Source organism: Notolepis coatsorum (assembly GCF_963971535.1).
Source record: "Notolepis coatsorum genome assembly, chromosome: 17".
In the NCBI taxonomy this organism is placed as follows: domain Eukaryota; kingdom Metazoa; phylum Chordata; class Actinopteri; order Aulopiformes; family Paralepididae; genus Notolepis; species Notolepis coatsorum.
In genome coordinates this window covers 2,298,928-2,320,686 of record NC_140181.1, presented here as the reverse complement: position 1 = coordinate 2,320,686, position 21,759 = coordinate 2,298,928, and the positions used below count along the sequence as shown (strand labels likewise).

General features: G+C 44.6%; 1 protein-coding gene across 3 annotated transcripts in view; it reads left to right on the top strand.

Annotated features, from left to right (window-relative positions):
• fzr1b (fizzy/cell division cycle 20 related 1b) overlaps positions 1–21,759 on the top strand; it is an 88,728-nt gene that overhangs the window by 27,864 nt on the left and 39,105 nt on the right. For 2 of the 3 annotated variants that reach the window (XM_084332963.1, XM_084332964.1), the window contains exons 8-11: positions 7,106–7,171; positions 8,106–8,208; positions 9,762–9,946; positions 14,466–14,772. In XM_084332963.1, coding sequence (XP_084189089.1) covers positions 7,106–7,171; positions 8,106–8,208; positions 9,762–9,946; positions 14,466–14,772 — 661 coding nt within the window. The remainder of the gene's footprint in view (positions 1–7,105; positions 7,172–8,105; positions 8,209–9,761; positions 9,947–14,465; positions 14,773–21,759) is intronic. The other variant, XM_084332965.1, reaches the window with a different exon arrangement.

Here is a 21,759-nt window from a genome sequence, read left to right as displayed (position 1 = left end):
AAAGCACGAGCAGTGAACTCCAGGCCCACGTGACTGAACTCAAACTAGAAAGAAACAGACTAAGAAATGATGTAAACTCCATGATCAAAACAGCAAAGAAATAATTCATCAATGACAAAACCGAGGAAAACAAAAACAAACCGCGTGAACTTTGGAAATTACTCAATAACCAACTAGGCTGCAGTAAAAAACGTAAAACCAGGTTCTCAAACATAAACATAAAGACAGACAACACGCTCATCACAGAAAAGCTGGATGTAGCCAATTACTTAAATAGTTTCTTCACAAACATAGTCACAACACTGGTAAACAAACTACCCTCCCACTCAGGGCGTTATGGGGTAGAACACATAGTAGCTTACTACAAGAACCTAGGGGTCCGCAAAGACGACTTCAAACTGGAAATGGTAACAACAGATGAGGTACTCAAAAAACTGAGCGCCCTCCAACCCAACAAGGCCACTGGCCATGACAACATCCCCTCCAAATTCCTCAGAGACTCAGCAGCCGCCATCACCCCAGTCATCACACACATAATAAACCTCTCCATAAAACAGGGACACGTCCCCAAGGACTTCAAAATTGCGAGAGTGACCCCTCTGCACAAAAAAGGCAGTAAATTAGACCCAGGCAACTACCGCCCTGTTTCTATCCTTACCTCCATCTCGAAAGTCATGGAAAAAATTGTATACGAACAGGTCGAAAAATACCTTGCGGAAAAAAATCTAATCTACGAATTCCAATCTGGCTTCAGAACATCCCACTCCACTGACACATGCCTTCTCTATTTAAACGACCACATCAAACAAGAGGTGGACGCGGGCAAATACTGCGGCATGGTCATGCTGGACCTACAAAAAGCCTTCGACACTGTCAATCACACCATTCTGATTGACAAGCTAAAAGCAATTGGTTTTGATAGTCTATCAGTGAGCTGGATGCAATCCTACCTGGAGGGGAGAGAGCAGATGGTGGAGGTAAACGGTACCCTATCCCCCCCCCTCACAGTAAACTGTGGTGTTCCACAAGGAAGCATACTAGGTCCGCTACTGTTCCTAATTTATGCAAATGACATGTCGTCAGCTTGTGACTGCAACTTGTTCCTGTTTGCGGACAACTCAGCCCTGCTGGTCTCTGACAAGAACAAGTTACAGGTTGAAAAAACCCTCAGCTCAGAACTAGGCAAAATCTGCATATGGCTCGCTGATAACAAACTATCATTACACATGGGCAAAACAGAGTCCATTCTCTTCGGTTCAAATAACAAACTCAGCAAGACCGACGGCTTCTCAGTTACAGTGGGTGACAATATTGTCACAAGGAAAGAAGATATTACCTACCTGGGTTCCATCCTAGAGGCAAATCTTTCCTGTGACAAAATGGCATCCAATGTAATAAAAAAAGTCAACCAACGAACTCGATTCTTGTACCGGATCTCCTCACTGGTAAACAAGAATACCCTGAAGACTCTAGCAGGAGCACTCATTCAAGGGTACTACGACTATGCTTGCACCTCATGGTACCAAAGCACCTCAAAGGCGCTAAAAACAAAATTACAAACATCTCAAAACAAACTGGTCAGACTACTGCTTGACCTTACTCCTAGAACCCACCTCACCCCTGCCCACTTTGACAACCTAGGATGGCTTAGAGTAGACGACAGAGTACAGCAACTTGCAATGGGCCTGGTCTACAAGATACACTACACGACCAAGGTACCCATGTACATGACAAAATACTTCCCAAAGGTCAGTGAATACCACGATCACAACACCAGAGGGAGCTCCACAAATCATGTTAAACCCAGATTCGGCTCAAACAAGGGACTAAACACGTTTCGCAATTATGCCACATCAATGTGGAACGCCCTACCCAAAGCTGTAAAGGAATGTGAATCACTACCCACTTTCAAAAACACTCTCAAAAAACACCTAAGGGAGACTGCAACTCGAAACTGGCCCCTGTAAATGTCCGAACACAACCCCCTCCAATGTACAGTAAATTACCAAGTATGGTCTTGTCAATAATCCAATGTACAGTGTTGTTTGTACAGTTGTACAGTGTCCCCCACCCACCCCTCCTACCCAACCCCCCACCCCCCCCACCCACTCCTACCCAACCCCCCCCCCCCTCCCCCCCCACTCCTACCCAACCCCCCCCCCCCCCCCCCACCCAACCACCTCCAATGTACAGTCCCCCCCCACCCCCACCTACCCAATCCAATGTACAGTTTCTACGCCTAATGTATATACTCTTTTCTTTCTGGACTCTTTTTGTATCACAAACAGTACTGTAATTGCAAATCTGGTATGTCATAAATGTATAGATGTAGCAGTACTGTCTATCTGTATGTCATGTATGTTACGATGAATTGAAAATGGGGGACCCTGATGTAAACAAGACGAAAGTCTTTCTCTGGTCTGCATCCCCTTAACAATTGTATGTATTGAGCTGTACTGTACTGTACCCATTCTGCAATCTGTTAATAAAGTTTTCATTCATTCATTCATTCTCTCTCCATACAGTACCAGCAGCTGCAGGTCTGACGAGCACAGAGTTGCCAGTCGATAATTCTTGCTATTTAAAAATATTCCTCTTCTTCTCCCCCACTACTCTTCCAACGGGTGGTGGATGGTTTTATGTTGACGGTAGATGGGGAAACACAACTAACACTCGTCTTTATTAAATGTTGTTTCGGGTTTTCCCACGAGAATGCACGCCTATTATGGAGAGAGAGGCGGGGGGTCTCATCTCCATGTACAGTAGCCGAACCTAAGAAGACACACAACAACAGACAGACAGCTCAGTGATTGAAACCTACGTGTTTGTGCGACCATGTCGACCTGAACAATGGGGGATAATAATAAGAACGAGCCGCCTTGGGGCCGGGGGCCTGGAGGATACCGCAGGCGGAAGACGGCCGCTGCTGCTGGAGCTGGACCGAGTCATGTGAGACAAGCCGGCGGCAGCAAGGCGCACGGAGCCGGGGAGAAACCACCGCCTCGCCCCGCTGGTGCTTCACAGCGTGTCTCAGGCGAGAGCGTAAAGGGGGGCGTAATAGCATAGGTCAGTGGCCAATCAGAGCGCAAAACGGGAACCCGGGAACACGAACGCGTTGGTAAAAGCATAGACGCAGCCAGGTTGCATAACAGTCTGTTAACGGCCGGGATGAACAGAGAAAAGAAAGAGAGACCGGAGATGTTACCTGGTAGCAACGTTTTGTACATTTGCCGTGTTGTTTCACTAAGTTCACACATTTCAAGCATCAGTGATGAATACTTTTTGTCCCTGGAAACATGCTAGCCTGGTCCGCAATCCGCTCTAGGTCAATCCGCTCTAGTCCGCTCTAGGTCAACTCCTGAAAAGGGGGTCAATGTCAGACCTTTGCAATCAAAAGTTAGGGGGCTAATAACCCTTGCCATAATTTCAGTGCGCCCCCTAACTTTTGATTGCAAGGTCTGACATTGACCCCCTTTTCAGGAGTTGACCTAGAGCCCACCAAGGTCATGCATATCAAATTTGGTCAATGTCAGACCTTACAATACACTGTAAGGCTACGGATCTGCCTCACTTCCAGTGATGAAGCTAAGCTATGCTAACGGAGCGTCTATTCCCAAAGCTAAATGCACGCACAGAGACAAAAAAGGTATGTATCTTCTTGTCTAACTCCAGGGAAGATGTTAAATAAGCTAATTTCCCAAAATGTTGGAGTTCCCCTTTAACAGGTAAAAAAATTTATATTTAACGACTATTTTAATATTCAAAAAAGATATGCCCATCCCTAATTGCATTGTGAGGGGAAACGTTTTCTGTGTTAACATGTAACTGAAATCCACTTTGTTAGCATCAGGGCTGCCCCCGCGACTGAAGATGTTCCTGCTCAAGTTTCAAGTTTCTCAAGTTTCTTTAATATTTGTCATACAGAAGTACAGAATACTTTTATACAAAATGCTTCTTACTGTTACGCTCCAGAGACTGTGCAAGACAAGATAAGTATGAAATAAAATAACATAGTAAAATTAGAAGTAAAAAAATGAGGTCACAGTGTTCAGTTTAGACATATGTACAATGTTTGATGCAGAATAGACGTAGTTACCATACAATATACAATACTGTGCAGTGTACTAATATACAATACTATATAGTGCAAGGCAGAAATGGGACGAGGTGCAATTTAGGTACAATTCACAGTAGGTGTACGAGTTGTAGTGCAAATCCTTTATCAATAAATATAAAGTGTAAAGTGTGTTTGTGTGATCTAAAGTGTGGAGAGTGGGTGCTGCAGTGTGTTGTTTGTTTGAGTGAGTGTGTGCGTGTGGGTGTGTGTGCTGTGTGCATTTGATGGTTGTTGCATAGTGTTTATTGTTCGTTTAGCAGCCTGATGGCCTGGGGATAGAAGCTTCTTCTGAGTCTTTCTGTGCTCGCCTTAAGACTCCGGTATCGCTTGCCTGACCGCAGCAGTTCAAAGAGGCAGTTGTTCGGGTGGCTCGAGTCCTTAATAATTCTCTTAGCCTTCCCCTTGCACCGCTTGTTGTAAATGTTCTGGAGGGTGGGAAGCCCCCCTCCAATTGTGCGTTCGGCTGAACGTGTCACTCTTTGTAGTCTGCTACGGTCTTGTGCAGTGCTATTCCCAAACCAGGAGGTGATGTTGCCGGTCAGGATGCTCTCTATTGTACATGAGTAGAAGTTCCTAAGGATCTTCTGACTGACTTGGAACTTCCTTAGGCGCCTGAGGAAGTAGAGGCGTTGTCGTGCCTTCTTCACAACACTGTCAATGTGTGTGGTCCATGTCCTCGGATATGTGGGCTCCGAGGTACTTGAAACTGTTCACTCTCTCTAGTTCTAGTTCTAGTTCTTTAATAGTTGTCATACAGAAGTACAGAATACTTTCATACAAAATGCTTCTTACTGTTACGCTCCAGAGACTGTGCTAGACAAGATAGTATCAAATAACATAATAACATAATATAGCATGAATTTAGAAGAAGAAAATGAGGTCACAGTGTTCGGTATAGACATATGTACAATGTGTCATGTCTCAACCGGTGCCCCGTCGATGCTGAGGGGGCTGTAGTCCTTGACCCCCGACCTCAACCAATGCTCAACCAATAGTCGTCGGTTCAGGCCATTAGTCGACTAGCCGTTGCACTTTTATGATATATATTTATGATTTGGGGCATCAGAAAATGGTTTTGAGTTCCAGGGCTGAGAAAGAATGTTATAAGTAACATAATGTTAACACAGTGCTAGATTACAGAGAAATAAAAAACCGTAATAATGAGCCTTTTAAAATATACATTTTACAAGCGGTAATGATTCTGAATGTCTTGGAACAACCAGCAAAGAGAGATATAGAGATGGAGAGAAATTAAACATGCAGTAAGCGATGTAATTTAGCTTCCCCAGTCACATGGATAAGCCTAATAGCGCATATGATAATATATTTCTAATCTAACGTTAGTGTGGGCATGCTACATGTTTTGATAATCATGTTTGTGGGTGACGTATGATAGACAAATGTTTGCCTACAGAGTTCTGGCAGAGTTTGCGTGTCACCTACTTGGGGTCATCCTTTACCCTGATTGATTGATTGTTTTTTATTGTGGAGTAAAAGACAGCATCCAAGAGATAAAAACATGAGAGAGTGCAAGCACTTATTTCCATCATGGTCCCTGATTTTGGACACGGACAGACATCAACATAAAACACAGAGCATCAAAAACCCTCTCAAAATTATCCAACACTTTCTATTTCCTGCTCAACATAACTACTACTAGCTGTCTGTCTGTCTGTCCCTGACGCCTGAATACTTTAGACAACAAATGTTTGTTTCCGCGTCTCTGATTGGCCAGGTCATTCAGTCAGTCAGTCAGTCAGTCAGTCCGTCACTCAGTCAGTCAGTCAGGGACGCGTCTATACTTTAGACAACAAATGTTTGTTTCCGCGTCTCTGATTGGCCAGGTCATTCAGTCAGTCAGTCAGTCAGTCAGTCCGTCACTCAGTCAGTCAGTCAGGGACGCGTCTATACTTTCGACAACAAATGTTTGTTTCCGCGTTCGAGTTTTGCGCTCTGATTGGCCAGGTCATGTGACATGTGCGCCCAATCGTGGGACCGCAAGTTTCTACACTGGTTAAGCTTAGGCGCTCTTTCGAAGTTGGTTAAGGTTAGAGTTTGTCTTAGAGCAGGGCGATAGAACGCCAGCCCTGATTCCAAACTCTAACATTAACCAACTGTGAAAGAGTCGCCTGAGCTTAACCAGTGATAAACTAGGCGTTAGGTAGTTTGCAGGCTGTTAGACCCGGAAATAGGCGCCGAACTTGCCGTCCCACGATTGGCGCACATGTCACATGACCTGGCCAATCAGAGCGCAAAACTCGAACGCGGAAACAAACATTTGTTGTCGAAAGTATAGACGCGTCCCTGACTGACTGACTGAGTGACTGACTGACTGAGTGACGGACTGACGGACGGACGGACTGACTGACTGACTGACTGACTGACTGACTGACTGACTGACTGACTGACGGACTGACTGACTGACTGACTGACTGACTGACTGACTGACTGACTGACTGACTGACTGACTGACTGACTGACTGACTGACTGACTGACTGACGGACTGACGGACTGACGGACTGACGGACTGACGGACTGACGGACTGACGGACTGACGGACTGACTGACTGACTGACTGACTGACTGACTGACTGACGGACTGACTGACTGACTGACTGACTGACTGACTGACTGACTGACTGACGGACTGACGGACTGACGGACTGACGGACTGACGGACTGACGGACTGACGGACTGACGGACTGACTGACGGACTGAGTGTCGCCACCCACTTCTTGTCGTTTCAAATTAAATGTCCTCTCGCGTTTCCTATACGGTCCAGTCAAACACTGATGTAATTCTGACAAGGCTCAGCTCCCAAATGGAGTATTTTTTTCCCCCCATGACCAAACCACCAATGAAAACTTGGTCGACCAAACGATTAGCGTTGTTAGCATATTCCATATTGAAAGCCATGGGTGTTAGATACCACTAGCCATACTCTTAAAATGTGTTAATCTTCATATCTGCCTCTCTGTTTTCTTAGGTGACGAGATTATGTGACCTTTCAGTGGATGGGGACTCTGTGACGTCGGTGTGTTGGAACGAGAGGGTACGTGGGATTGCCTCAAAGAGGTCTAGCTTCTGAAGTCCACATGTGTACAAGGAACACGCCAACATTATAGGAAATGCAGAGTCGGACAAGAAGATGGTACTAATTTCCTCTCTGTTCATTCAGTAGAAAGCTATCCGGCTGCAAGCTAGCCTAGCTTAGCACAAATGAATGGAAGCGGATACAGATCAGCTAGCCTAGCTTAGCACAAATGAATGGAAGCGGATACAGATCAGCTAGCCTAGCTTAGCACAAATGAATGGAAGCGGATACAGATCAGCTAGCCTAGCTTAGCACAAATGAATGGAAGCGGATACAGATCAGCTAGCCTAGCTTAGCACAAATGAATGGAAGCGGATACAGATCAGCTAGCCTAGCTTAGCACAAATGAATGGAAGCGGATACAGATCACTAGCCTACAACTAGCAAGAGAGAGGTGTTTCTGGCCAACAGCTGGCTGGCTGATCCATAAGCACATGTCCCATAATATTAGCGTGTTCCTCTTTAAGCCACATGAGCTCACTGGGATGTGGGTGAGAATTACTTATTGTGGTATCGATTCTTAGAGAAGACAGTGCTGTTGTTTCTTAAGGGGCGACAGTGGCTCGGGGAGGTAGAGCAGTCGTCTGGCAATCCAGAGGTTCCCGGTTCGATTCCCGCTCCTCCCGGGCAGCGTGTCGATGTGTCCTTGAGCAAGACACTTAACCCCTAATTGCTCCCGATGAGCAGGTTGGCACCTTGCATGGCTGCCTCCGCCGTCGGTGTGTGAACGTGTGAGTGAACGGGTAAAAATGTGAGGAACAAATTGTAAAGCGCTTTGGATAAAAGCTGCTATATAAAAAAGCAGCCATTTACCATTTAAGTAGGACAGAAAGAGTGATCGTTTGTGCAATTGTTATAGGCATTTGATTGACTTTGGGTTTTGTCCAATCAGGGAAGCCTGGTGGCCGTGGGGACTCATAAGGGCTTGGTCCAGATCTGGGATGCAGCGGGAGGGAGGAAGCTGACCACTCTGGAGGGACATTCTGCTCGTGTAGGTCAGTTACACTTTCAGTTGATTTGTTCTGAGTTAATGTCGTCTCCCGTCGTGAAGACTTGACGTCTTGTTCTCTGACTATAAAGGAAGGATCTGGTGCCAGATGGTGGTGCTATAACACAGGGTTCGCACAAGGTCCTTGAAGTGCTTGAAGTGCTTGATGTTTGTCCAAAAAAAGCCAAGGCCTGGAATTCCTTAAACAGCCCATTTTTTAACAAGGTGCTTAAAAAGTCCTTGAAATTCTAATCAACCATTTGCACTGAACGTTTTGCTCATCCATGATAAAATAGTTCTGAATCAAGAAATAGAATTTGTCCATTTAAAGTGTAACTAATTGTCGGAAATTGGTTTTCAGCCATAAATATTGGATCAGATAAAAGAAATTAATAAAAAAAAGCATTTAAAATAAAGAGTGCTTGGAAAAGTACTTTAAAGTCCTTGAATTTCATTTTGCATTGTCTGTGGGAACACCTGACTATAACAACACACTTTACGTTGGGCAGACGTGTTGCCGAGGACACGAGGGAGTTCAAACTTCAAAGCAGCCGCAGATTTTCCACAATGCTGCAAGCGTCACTTCCAGGGGCCGAGCAATAGTTACAACAAGAGAGCCAAAAGAACACTGAAATTCATCCTACCAGTCTGTAGTGGCCAGCGTCCTCTTCTATGCTGTGGCATGCTGGGGGGGCTACACCAACTCAAGGGACACCAACAAACTGAACAAGCTGGTGAGGAAGGCTAGCTCCGTGGTGGGAGTCGAGCTGGTCAGACTAGAGGTGGTGGCAGAGAGGAGGATGAGAAGGAAGATGGCTGCTATCCCGGAGAACCCCTCCCACCCCCTCCTCTACGACGAGCTAGTCAAGATGAGGAGCTCGTTCAGCCACAGACTCATACCCCCCCGACACTCAACTAACCGCCTCGGCCAGTCCTTCATACCAGCGGCCATCGGGCTCCACAACAGCGGGCAGGGACTGCTGCCAGACACCCAACTGCACCTACTAGGGACCTAAAAAGGCATAATAACACTACCGTATGCATGATTGATTGATTGATTGATTGATTGAAACGTTTATTAACAGATTGCAGAATGGGTACAATACAGTACAGCTCAATACATACAATTGTTAAGGGGATGCAGACCAGAGAAAGACTTTCGTCTTGTTTACATCAGGGTCCCCCATTTTCAATTCATCATAATGACACACACGACATACAGATAGACAGTACTGCTACATCTATACATTTATGACATACCAGATGTGCAAATACAGTACTGTTTGTGATACAAAAAAACATACTGCACCTTGTGTGAATACTGTGATCCTGTGAATACTGTATATTTCAGTTAGTTAATTATATTGACTTGTTATATTGTTTACACTGCTTGTTTTTACTACCTGTACCTCCCCCCTCCCCCTTCCCCCACGCTGCTATGATGCCTGAATTTCCCCACGGGGATCAATAAAGGAATATCTCATCTTATCTGAATATCGCGGTGATACGCAGCAACGTGAGACCGTTCTCTCCTGCCGCTGTGCGTGTGTCCTCCACTAGGGGCCCTGGCGTGGAACGGGGAGCAGCTGTCGTCGGGGAGCCGGGACCGAGTGATCCTGCAGCGAGACGTGAGGACCCCCCCCCCCTCCGCCGAGCGCCGGCTGCAGGGCCACAGGCAGGAGGTGTGCGGCCTCAAGTGGTCCCCCGACCACCAGCACCTCGCCTCCGGAGGCAACGACAACAAGGTGAGAGAGAGAGACCGTTGCAGCGGCAGTACATTATGTAGGCTGTGTTCCTGTCCCCCCCCCCCCCTGTGACATCACAAACGACAATAATTCCGATCATCTTGTTTCAAGTCCTGGTCAATCGGCAAGGACTATCGATGTAACTTTTCTTCATCGCCTGAATAACATTTCTGTCAAAACTCATACAAAGTCTCAGGAAAAAGTGTATGGTTCCATAATATGTCCTCCGTCTGCGACAACTAAAAGTACGCTCATTTAGTTATTTTTTTTCTGTTTTAATAAAATCTGACGAGTCGCTGTCTCCAACTGCTGTTCCTCATGTGAGCCGTGTGATGCTCTAAGCTGCCAGCAGGACAAGAGGATGCTTAAAATGTAAAGTTAATTGTATCCTTCGAGTGACATCCTTGAAAATGAAAAATTGTGTTTGGAAAAGTACTTAAAAGTCCTTGAATTTCTGGGCGCCAGGGTTGCGCACCACGTTACTGTAAAAAATTTATCGTAATACTTTTTTTTATTTTTTTTTTAAGTGTGGGAACCCTGAGGGCTAGATCCACAAAGAATGTATTGCACGGTGCTAGTTGCACCCTACAAGTTTCAAGTTTCTTTAATAGTTGTCATACAGAAGTACAGAATACTTTTATACAAAATGCTTCTTACTGTTACGCTCCAGAGACTGTGCAAGACAAGATAAGTATGAAATAAAATAACATAGTATAGCATGTAAATTAGAAGTAAAAAATGAGGTCACAGTGTTCAGTATAGACATATGTACAATGTTCGATGCAGAATAGACGTAACTGAGTTACCATATAACTATGCAGTGTACTAATATACAATACTATATAGTGCAAAGCAGGAATGGGATGAGGTACAATTTAGGTACAATTTACAGTAGGTGTACGAGTTGTAGTGCAAATCCTTTATCAATAAATATAAAGTGTGTTTGTGTGATCTAAAGTGTGGAGAGTGGGTGCTGCAGTGTGTTGTTTGTTTAAGTGAGTGTGTGTGTGTGGGTGTGTGTGCTGTGTGCATTTGATGGTTGTTGCATAGTGTTTATTGTTCGTTGAGCAGCCTGATGGCCTGGGGATAGAAGCTTCTTCTGAGTCTTTCTGTGCTCGCCTTAAGACTCCGGTATCGCTTGCCTGACCGCAGCAGTTCAAAGAGGCAGTTGTTCGGGTGGCTGGAGTCCTTGATGATTCTCTTCGCCTTCCCCCTGCACCGCTTGTTGTAAATGTTCTGGAGGGTGGGAAGCCCCCCTCCAATTGTGCGTTCGGCTGAACGTGTCACTCTTTGTAGTCTGCTACGGTCTTGTGCAGTGCTATTCCCAAACCAGGAGGTGATGTTGCCAGTCAGGATGCTCTCTATTGTACATGAGTAGAAGTTCCTAAGGATCTTCTGACTGACTTGGAACTTACTTAGGCGCCTGAGAAAGTAGAGGCGTTGTCGTGCCTTCTTCACAACACTGTCAATGTGTGTGGTCCATGTCAAGTCCTCGGATATGTGGGCTCCGAGGTACTTGAAACTGTTCACTCTCTCAACCGGTGCCCCGTCGATGCTGAGGGGGCTGTAGTCCTTGACCCCCGACCTCCTGAAGTCCACAATCATCTCTTTTGTTTTGCTGACATTCAGGGAGAGGCAGTTCTCCTGACACCACTGTGACAGATTCTCTACCTCTTCCAGGTAGGCCCTCTCGTCGTTGGCAGAGATCAGGCCCACCACTACTGTGTCATCAGCAAATTTGATGATTGTGTTGTTGTTCCGCTGTGCCACGCAGTCATGTGTGTACAGGGAGTAGAGGAGGGGGCTCAGAACACAGCCCTGGGGGGCCCCTATGTTGAGCGTAATGGATGAGGAGGTGCAGTTGCCTGCTCTTACCACCTGGGGTCTGCCCGTCAGGAAGTCCAAGACCCACTGGCAGAGGTCATAGTTCAAGCCCAGGTCCCTGAGCTTGGCTATGAGTTTGGAGGGGACTATGGTTTTGAATGCTGAGCTGTAGTCGATGACAGCATTCTCACATAGTTCCCCTGCCTCTTGTCCAGGTGTGATGCTGCTGTGTGCAGCACATGGGCTATGGCGTCCTCCGTGGACCTGTTGGGGCGATATGCAAATTGCAGGGGGTCCAGGTTGATGGGGAGGGAGGAACAGATGTAGCCCTTCACTAGCTTCTCAAAGCACTTCATGGCTATGGAGGTGAGGGCTACAGGGCGGTAGTCGTTGAGGCAAGCAGGCGTAGATTTTTTGGGTACAGGGATGATGGTGGACTTCTTCAGACAGGTGGGGATGACAGCCTGTTCCAAGGACAGGTTGAAGATGTCAGTGAATACCGGGGCCAGTTGGTCGGCACAGACTTTTAGGACGCGGCCGGGGATGCCGTCCGGTCCTGCTGCCTTCCTGATATTCACTTTTTTAAAGATCCGTCTCACCTCATGCCTTACCCTGAACACTGAGTCTCCATCAGCAGACCCCCCCCCCCCATTGCCGTGGTTTGTAGGCTGGTGTTGTAATTCACAGCCTCAAACCACGGATAGAAGGAATTGAGATCATTTGCTAAGGAGATGTCACTGTTCAGTTTGAGGGGGGTGCCTTTGTAGTCTGTCATTGTTCTGAGGCCCTGCCACATGCCTCTAGAGTCAGCCTGTTCAAACTGAAGTTCAACTTTATCCCTGTAACGCCGTTTTGCCTCTATTACTGCTCTCCTGACGTTGTATCTTGCCGTCTTGTGTTCTTCCATGTTGCCTGTCACCAGCCCGGTGTTGTAGGCTGATGTGCGCACTTTCAGAGCCTCACAGACGGATTTATCTACCCAGGGCTTTTGATTTGGGTAGATTCTAATTGTGGTAGAGGGGATTGTTTCTTCTACCAGAGTACAGACAAAGTCAAGCACCGTTTCAGTGTATTCGTTAATATTGGCTGTGTTATCACGGAATACACTCCAGTCTGTGCATTCAAGCGCAGCTTGGAGTGTCTCCTCTGACGTCACGGCCCAACGCTTAACCTCTCGCGATACTACCGGCGTTCGCTTGAGACTTTGTTTATACTTTGGCAAAAGAAAAATGGCGGCGTGATCGGACTTACCGAATGGGCTAAGAGCCTGTGACTTGTACCCGTTCTTAAATTGCGAGTATACATGGTCTAATATGTTCTCGCCTCTGGTGTGACAGGTCACATGCTGATAGAAATTCGGCAACACCTTTTTAAGACGCGCGCTGTTGAAATCGCCCAGAACCAAAATGGCAGCGTCAACGCTAGCTATCTGGAGTTTATTTACCTCGTTGTGTAACTTTGAAAGTGTGGTCCCAGTATTTGCGTGTGGTGGAATGTACACTCCGATGAGGATGATGGACGTTAACTCCCTCGGGAGAAAGAAGGGTCGACATTTGATCGTGATAAACTCCAGGTCTGGGGAGCAGTGGTTAGACAATTCCTTTGCGTTGCCTATATCGCACCACTCCTTGTTTATCATGAAGGCAATGCCGCCTCCTCTCGTCTTTAGTGATTCTTCTGCCGTCCGGTCCTTGCGGAGAACGAAGAAGTGGTCTGCCGGTTCTATTGCATGATTCGGGATGTCTGGAGACAGCCAAGTTTCTGTGAAACGGAGGACGTTGCAGTCCCGAATGTCCCTCTGGAATTGGATCTGTGCTCTGATGTCGTCCAGTTTATTTCCTATCGATTGCACATTGGCCAACAATATGCTGGGCAATGAGGTTCTGTGTCGTTTGAACCTCAGTCTGTTTCGGACCCCGGCTCTTCTTCCACGTCGTCGCCTTGGCCACGGCCACAACAAAGGATCTCGGCGGGCCACTGCTGCTGTTCAGCAATCCGATCCAGAGAGCAATCCAATCGGTAAGTTTTCCTTAATCCAATGTCAATGATTGACTGACGGTCATACACATATAATGCACCAACAGTTGGTGCAAATAAAACTCTTAAAACTATAAAAATTAACAAAAGTAAGCACAGTCTCGACGGAGCGATCAGAAAGGCAGCCGGTCGGGGCAGCGCCATTTCATTTCATTATGAATTGAAATACAATTTGATTGAAAACGTTATTAACAGATTGCAGAATGGGTACAATACAGTACGGCTCAATACACACAATTGTTAAGGGGATGCAGACCAGAGAAAGACTTTCGTCTTGTTTACATCAGGGTCCCCCGTTTTCAATTCATAATGAATTGTAAGTAGGGTGCAACTAGCACCGTGCAATCCATTCTTTGTGGATCTAGCCCACAGTATTTCTTTTTTTTTTATCCACTTTTTCTCCTTATTTTGAAATGTTTTCTCCCATCCCAATTTCGTGTTGCCAATTCACCCCTCCCCTGTCTTGAACGTTGCTCGCATATGCCCCCCACTGGTCGGCTGTAGTGAGGATAGAAGCCTTGCATCACGTGTCCCCTCCGATACACGAGGAGGCAGCCTGTCACATCTTCCTCTTCCTCTCCCCAGCTGCTGGTGTGGAACAGCTCCAGTCTAAACGTCCTCGTCCTCTTCCTCCTCCTCGTCCTCTTCCTCTCCCCAGCTGCTGGTGTGGAACAGCTCCAGTCTAAACGTCCTCGTCCTCTTCCTCCTCCTCGTCCTCTTCCTCTCCCCAGCTGCTGGTGTGGAGCAGCTCCAGCCTGCTCCCGGTGCAGCAGTACGGCGACCACCTGGCGGCGGTGAAGGCCATCGCCTGGTCGCCCCACCAGCACGGCCTGCTGGCCTCCGGGGGGGGCACGGCCGACCGCTGCCTGCGCTTCTGGAACACGCTGACGGGCCAGGCGCTGCAGAGCACCGACACGGGCTCCCAGGTGTGCAACCTGGCCTGGTCCAAACACGCCAACGAGCTGGTGAGCAGGGTGCCCACCAGGGGCGTTTTTAGGGTTAGAAAACATTGGGGGCTTCAGCCCGGGGGGGGGGGGGGGGGTGGAGGGGGGGTCACGCCCCCCACTTTTAATTTTTTTTCTTTTTTCTTTTTTTTTTAAACACAGACATATACGCAATTTTAGAGTAATTAGAGATGAATACTGAATAACTAGAATCATTAGAGGTTCTCAAAGTGAGGTCCAGGTCCACGAGAGGGATCTGGGCAGTCCCCATAAAAAATTCAAAGTTAACAGGACCAAATCATCACTTTCTTATTTATTTATTTAACCTTTATTTAGCCAGATAAAACATTGATCTGGTCCAAGAAGCCCCAACAGGAGTACAAATATACATATATACACATATATATACATATATATATATATGTAATAATAATAATAATAATAATAATAACTTTATTTGTATAGCACTTTTCATACAGAGGTTGCAGTTCAAAGTGCTTCACAACAGCCAAAAATACAGGCATAAGCGAGCATAAAAAGATAGACAGGTAGAATCACAGTGTTTCACATTAGGATCTAGCATCCCAATAGGCTCTCCGCTTACAGTTTTCAGTAACACAAATAGTAAAAATAGTTTAAAATGATTCAGTTTAAAAATAGTCAAAAAATTATAAAATAGAACGGACATAAAAAATACAGGCATGAGCGAGCATAGCAAGATATGGCAAATCACAGTGTTTCACATTAGGATCTAGCATCCTAATAGGCTCTCTATTCAGTAATACTCCTGTAATTCATGAACAAATAATCACAGTGTTTCACATTTGGATCTAGCAAATAATAAGAATAAAATGATTCAGTTTAAAAATAGTCATAAATAATCAGTGTTTCACATTTGGATCTAGCAAATAATAAGAATAGTTTAAAATGATTCAGTTTAAAAATAGTCATCAGTAAGAAGTAAAAAGTGCAATAACCGACACATGAATTTGATAGGCAGTGTAAAAGAGTAGGCAGGGTAAGAATAAATACAAGTTGTGTCAGGATATCCCTGATGTTTCCTCTTGCCACTAGGTGGTAGCAGATATCTATCAGTGAAATGCCTGAGCAAAGAGATAGGTTTTAAGGTCTTTTAAAGATGTCTAGCGAGTTGGCTTCCCTGATGTTTTGGGGTAGTTTGTTCCATAGTTTTGGGGCATAGTTGATAAAGGCTGCATTACCGATCCTCTTTTGACTGCTTCTGGGAGCCTCTAGTAGTCCAGCAGCTGATGATCGCAGTGTTCTTGCTGGTGTGTAATTTATTAGAGTGTTGGCGATGTAGCTAGGTCCCTGTCCATTTAGAGCTTTGTATGTAAGGAGAAGGACCTTAAAGTCAATTCTAAATGTTACAGGAAGCCAGTGTAAAGCGGCTAGGACTGGACTAATGTGCTCTCTCCTTTTGGTTCTAGTTAGCAGTCGGGCTGCAGAGTTTTGGATTAGCTGAAGCCTCTCTGTGGTTTTCTTAGGGAGACCTGTGAAAAGTGCATTACAGTAGTCTAACCGGCTAGATATGAATGCATGAATTAGCTTCTCAGCATCGTTCTGATTAATAAATGGTCGTACTTTTGCTATATTTCTGAGATGGAAGAACGATGTTTTCGTCACTTTGCTAATATGAGAATTGAAGTTCAGTTCTGAATCTATGATAACCCCAAGACTAGTGACCTCAGATTTGATCCAAGGGGTTAGTCCCCCCAGGTTCTTTATTAATGTTTCTTTTTTAGTTTTGGAGCCGATAATTAGAATTTCAGTTTTGTTCTCGTTTAGTTTCAGGAAGTTCTTACTCATCCATTTATTTATTGCCAGTAAGCAGTCTGTAATGGAGCTAATCGCTGTATCATTTGGTTCAGCAGATATGTACAGTTGTGTATCATCCGCATAGCTATGGAAATCTACATTATGTTCTCTGATGATATCACCCAGCGGTAACATGTAAAGGGAGAAGAGTAAAGGACCTAAGCAACTCCCTTGTGCAACTCCATAGTTGTTGTCGTATATATCAGACATGTGATCTCCTAGTTTAACATAGAATTTCCTCCCTCTGATGTATGTTTTAAACCAGCCCAGCACATGGTCTGAGAAACCGACATGGTTTTCAAGACGATCGATTAGAATATCGTGATCGATTGTATCAAATGCTGCACTGAGATCTAACAGGATAAGGATGGAGATCTTATTCTCGTCAGAGTTTAGTCTGAGGTCACTGATTATTTTGGTGAGGGCAGTTTCAGTGCTATGATATTTTCTGAATCCTGACTGAAATTCTTCTAAGATGTTGTTTTCTTCAAGAAAGGAATTTATTTGAACTGAAACTATCTTTTCAAGTACTTTACTAATGAATGGTAGGTTGGATATTGGACGATAATTTGCCATTTCATTACTATCCAAGTTAGGTTTTTTTAGTAATGGCTTTACAACTGCTGTTTTAAAGGCATCCGGGAAAATACCAGTCCTAAGGGAAGTGTTTATGATATCTAGCACAGGGCTTGAAACACTATTAAATACCCGTTTGAAGAAAGCTGTAGGTATAGGGTCAATGTCTGAGGTGGAGGAGTTACATTCTGAGACAGTTTTGCAGAGTACATCTAATGTGATGCATGTGAAACTTCTCATGGTTACATTGCACGGTTTGCCGCAATCAACTTTATTTCCATCATGAGTAATGCTGGCCCTGATCAAGGTTATTTTGTTGTTAAAGAATAGTGCAAGTTCTTCACACTTAACCGTTGATGACTGAGGAGGTGTAGGGGCAGTGTTGAGTAGTACATTAATAGTGGAAAAGAGGATTCTGGAGTTTCCAGCATTTTCTGTAATGATTTTAGAGAAGTAATCTTTCCTTGCTAAGCGGATGGTTTTATTATAAGCAGTTAAAGCATCTTTGTATATATCACAGCATATGGTGGTTTTAGTTTTTCTCCATTTTCGCTCCGCTGCACGACATTTCCTTTTTTCTTTGTTGACCGTATTATAGTTTAACCAGGGCGAGGCTCTAGTTTTCTTCTTTTTCGTTTTTAATGGGGCGACAGAATTTAATATAGATGACATTGCATCATTGAGATTTTCTACCATTTCATTTAGAGAGCTGTCATGATTGTGTGGTTCATGTAGTCTGATAAGATCAATGAACTTTGATTCAGCTTTGTCGTTTAGGAGCCTCTTTTTAACTATGATTTCTTTTTTTGTTTTAGTAAGGGTTATTTGAGTATCAAAAAATATACAGTGATGGTCGGAGAGAGGTAATTCAGTTATTGAGATATTTGTTATGCTTAGCCCAGTTGTTGTTATAACTAAGTCTAGTGTATTCCCAAGCCGGTGAGTTGCATTTGTTATATGCTGTATTAGGTCAAAGCTATCCAGTAGATTTTTTAGTTCCATAGTTTTGGAGTCTGTTTTCTTATTAAAATGGATGTTCAGGTCTCCATTTAGGATCACCTTATCATATCCGGTAACACATAGTGAGATCAGTTCAGAGAGCTCCTGTATAAATATTGGTGAGTGTCTAGGCGGGCGGTATATTGTGACAATAATAGTTGATTCTGTTTTTAGTTCAATGGCAAGATATTCCTTTTATTTTTTCTGGGTATTTGAAAAAAGTTATAGTCTGGTGGACAAGCTTCTATCATTATTGATGTAGCTGTGTCATTATTTAGCCATGTCTCTACTAGGCAGATGCAATCCAAGTTATTTTCTTTAATCAGATCATTTACTAAGAATGTTTTATTATTCAGTGATCTGACATTTAGGAAAGCTAATTTTATTTGTTGGACTTCTTTAGAGGAGGTCTGCTTTGGTTTGACCGTGATGGCCCTGAGGTTAATAGCAGGTAAACGCATTGGTGGCGTATATTTTTCACCATGCCATTGGCTAGTTATGATTACTTGTATGTTTTGAGAGATGGCATGGTAATTGTGCTATACTGTACCGTACTGACTGCACTGTGCTTTCGGGGACATTTGATCAGACGAGATGGCCTTGTGTGATATGGGGGGGGGGGACGGGGACGGGACGTCTTGTGCTGTACTTCGTGGTGAGATTGTGTCCTTCATGACTATCTCTCGTGCTGGTATGAGCTTAATATTCTTGGAGGCCATCAAGGCATGACGCATGTTTGCTGATAGGAGCTTTGAACCTAAGCGATTTGGGAAGAAGCCATTTCTTTGAAAACGTTCTGGGTTATTCCAGAAAACATTGAAGTTGTCAATGAATTTCAGGCCGTGTACGAGACATGCAGCCCCTAACCATGAATTAAAATTTAGGAGTCGACTGAATGCTTCCTGTCCTCTGCGAAAGCATGCAATTGGTCCACTGATGGACACATCAGTGTTTGTGTACACAGACTGATGTTTGTCTAGTGTGTTCATTAAACGTGTGAAATCGTCTTTCAAAGTCTCTGTGCCAGTCTTCTTTCGCAGGATGTCAAACGATCCAGAGTGAATGACAATTTTTGTTATTCCTGGTCTGATTAGTGTTGGAAGTTTTTCGGCTAGCTCTTTCACAGTTGTATTGTCTAGACAGATATTTTCTGTGTTTGCCATCTCCACATACCTTGTTATGGAATCTCCAATCAGTATGCAGTCTATTTTCTGTGTGAGGTTAGCATTTTTCTTTCCAACAGTTTTGGGGCCGTTTGTTTTTGGGCTAGGCCTAGTCTGCCGGTTCTTTCCACAGTCCTGTGGCCTTGGTGAAGCCTCGTTAGCCTTCTCAGTAGCCGGCATGTTAACGCTGGTCCCGTACCTTCGGCGTTGGCTACCGCGACGTTCTCGGCGCATGATAGTCTCTTCGCTGTTAGCCGTTCGCTCGGTCTGGGTCGTGTTTGCCAGCCGTGTCGCTAGTGGCTCTGTTTTCCTCGTCGTCTCGTCGTTAGCGTGTGCTTCGCTAGCATTAGCGTGAGCTCCGGCATGCCAGCTGTTTGCTTCGCTAGTGTTAGCGTGAGCTCCGGTATTCTTGCTATTAGCGTCGTTAGCGTGAGCTCCGTTACGCTCGCTGTTTTCTTCGTTAGCGTTGTTAGCTACGCTTCTATGTCTCTTTGCCTTGGGTGTTGATATGCGTGTTTCCGAGAGTAGGTTGAAACTATTTCCTGGCGGTACCGGGGGTGAGGTCCTGGATCGTTTATTTCTCCTTTTATCCTTGACGGTGATCCACTGCTTTGGTCTAGCTCCTTGGTTGTGCCAAGGACCGTCTTTTGGGTGGTGCTGTTCTGTAGTTACTAGCATAGGCCAGTTCTCAATCATGGTATTGTTGGCTATATTTGTAGTAGCTTCATAAATAGAGTCAATGAGTTGCTCATCCTGCTGTATTTGGTACAGGGTAGAAACCCGAGCCTCCAGCTCTACAATCCTCTTTCTCATCTCCAAGCAATTAGTACATTCTGTGGGAGAGCCGAGTCCCGGCATCTTCCTTTATTTCTTTTCAGGTTAGGCTAAGCTGAAGCTAAGCTAGGTACTTAGCTGGTGGTGGTGGTGGTGATGATGATGATGATGGTGGTGGTGGTGGTGATGGTGGTGGTGGTGGTGGTGGCGATGGTGGTGGTGATGGTGGTGGTGGTGGGTCACTCACTTCACAACCGGGGTCTTTATGAAATATCATACAAGAGAGCTGTCCGTCGCTCTCTCCTAAACGGGGCAGCTTCCGTCGCCCCGGATATGTCCGTTTCTCTCCCCTACACGGGGCAGTTCCGTTGCCCTGGAGCTGTGCTATTACTCACACTGTCGTCTTCCGTCTCGTTAAAACTCAAAATAACAAGGAAAACCTTCCTCGTCTTTCATAAATATCCTTGCCTTCCGACATAGTCCTTTGTGTGTAGCTGATAAGACGGCTCGCTATTCCTCCCACGGAGAATCTTGCTACTCGTCCTTTCGACTGTGGTAAAAAATCTGAATAGATAAGAAGATTCACAGTTCTGGAGAAGTACCATAGGAATTGGGAGTTAACGTACAGAGTAATTAAAGTTGAAAGGGCTGTAATAAATCATTATAATAGCGATAGGCAAAAGCAGCGGAGCGGAGCGACAGTAAAAGCAGCTTGCTTTGCTGAAGCAGGAAGTACATGTAATATATATACATATACTGTACATACATACACACATTATACACCAATAACAAAATAAAAACACAGTTAAGAATCATACACATAAGCAAATAAACAAACAAACAAACAAACAAACAAACATATGCACAGCCTATGTACAAAAGAAATAAACAGTTCATCTCTAGTCTTTACAGTTTTCTTCAATTGCATAAACACTAAAATCAAAAGTATTACACAATTATCAAAACCTTACACTCAAGGAGCAAAATATAGGCCCAGATTTGCACCCCTACAACCCCTCACACTTTTTGCAAAACAATACACACAGTGATTTGCAAAACACTAAACACACTTGCATTACATTAGACACAGAATGTCAAATTACCACACATATGAGCCAATTGGTTAAACACAGCCATCAGATGCACAAACACACCATTGCTTAATTGTAGATACACCAATCAGGTTTAAGCACTATAAAAATGCAGCAGGTGAGTTCACCTGTCTTCAACCAAAATGGAAGGAGAGTGAAGTACTGTACACAGAGAACGTGAAAATATACAATACATTCACCAAACACTACACAAGACAACCAATGATGCAGACTGATGAAAATATACATTTTCTCCCATTTTCCCAAATCAGTCAACATGGAGAATCACAACAAAAAATGATCTTGCCAGATCCAGCTAGGCAAAGAGATAATGTCTAGTATTTTCTGTTTACATTTTTTCAAAGAAAATTTTGTTTTACTGTAATTTTAACCTGTACTGGATACAGTATTTTATGTTTGTCTGATATTTGCTGAGCTTACAGTGTTATGCACATAGTAGCATGAAAACTGGGACATGTATTGTTGTGATTCTCCATGTTGAAATGTTGACTGATTTGGTTATATGGAGAGAACATTTATATTTTCATCAGTCTGCATCATTGATTTGG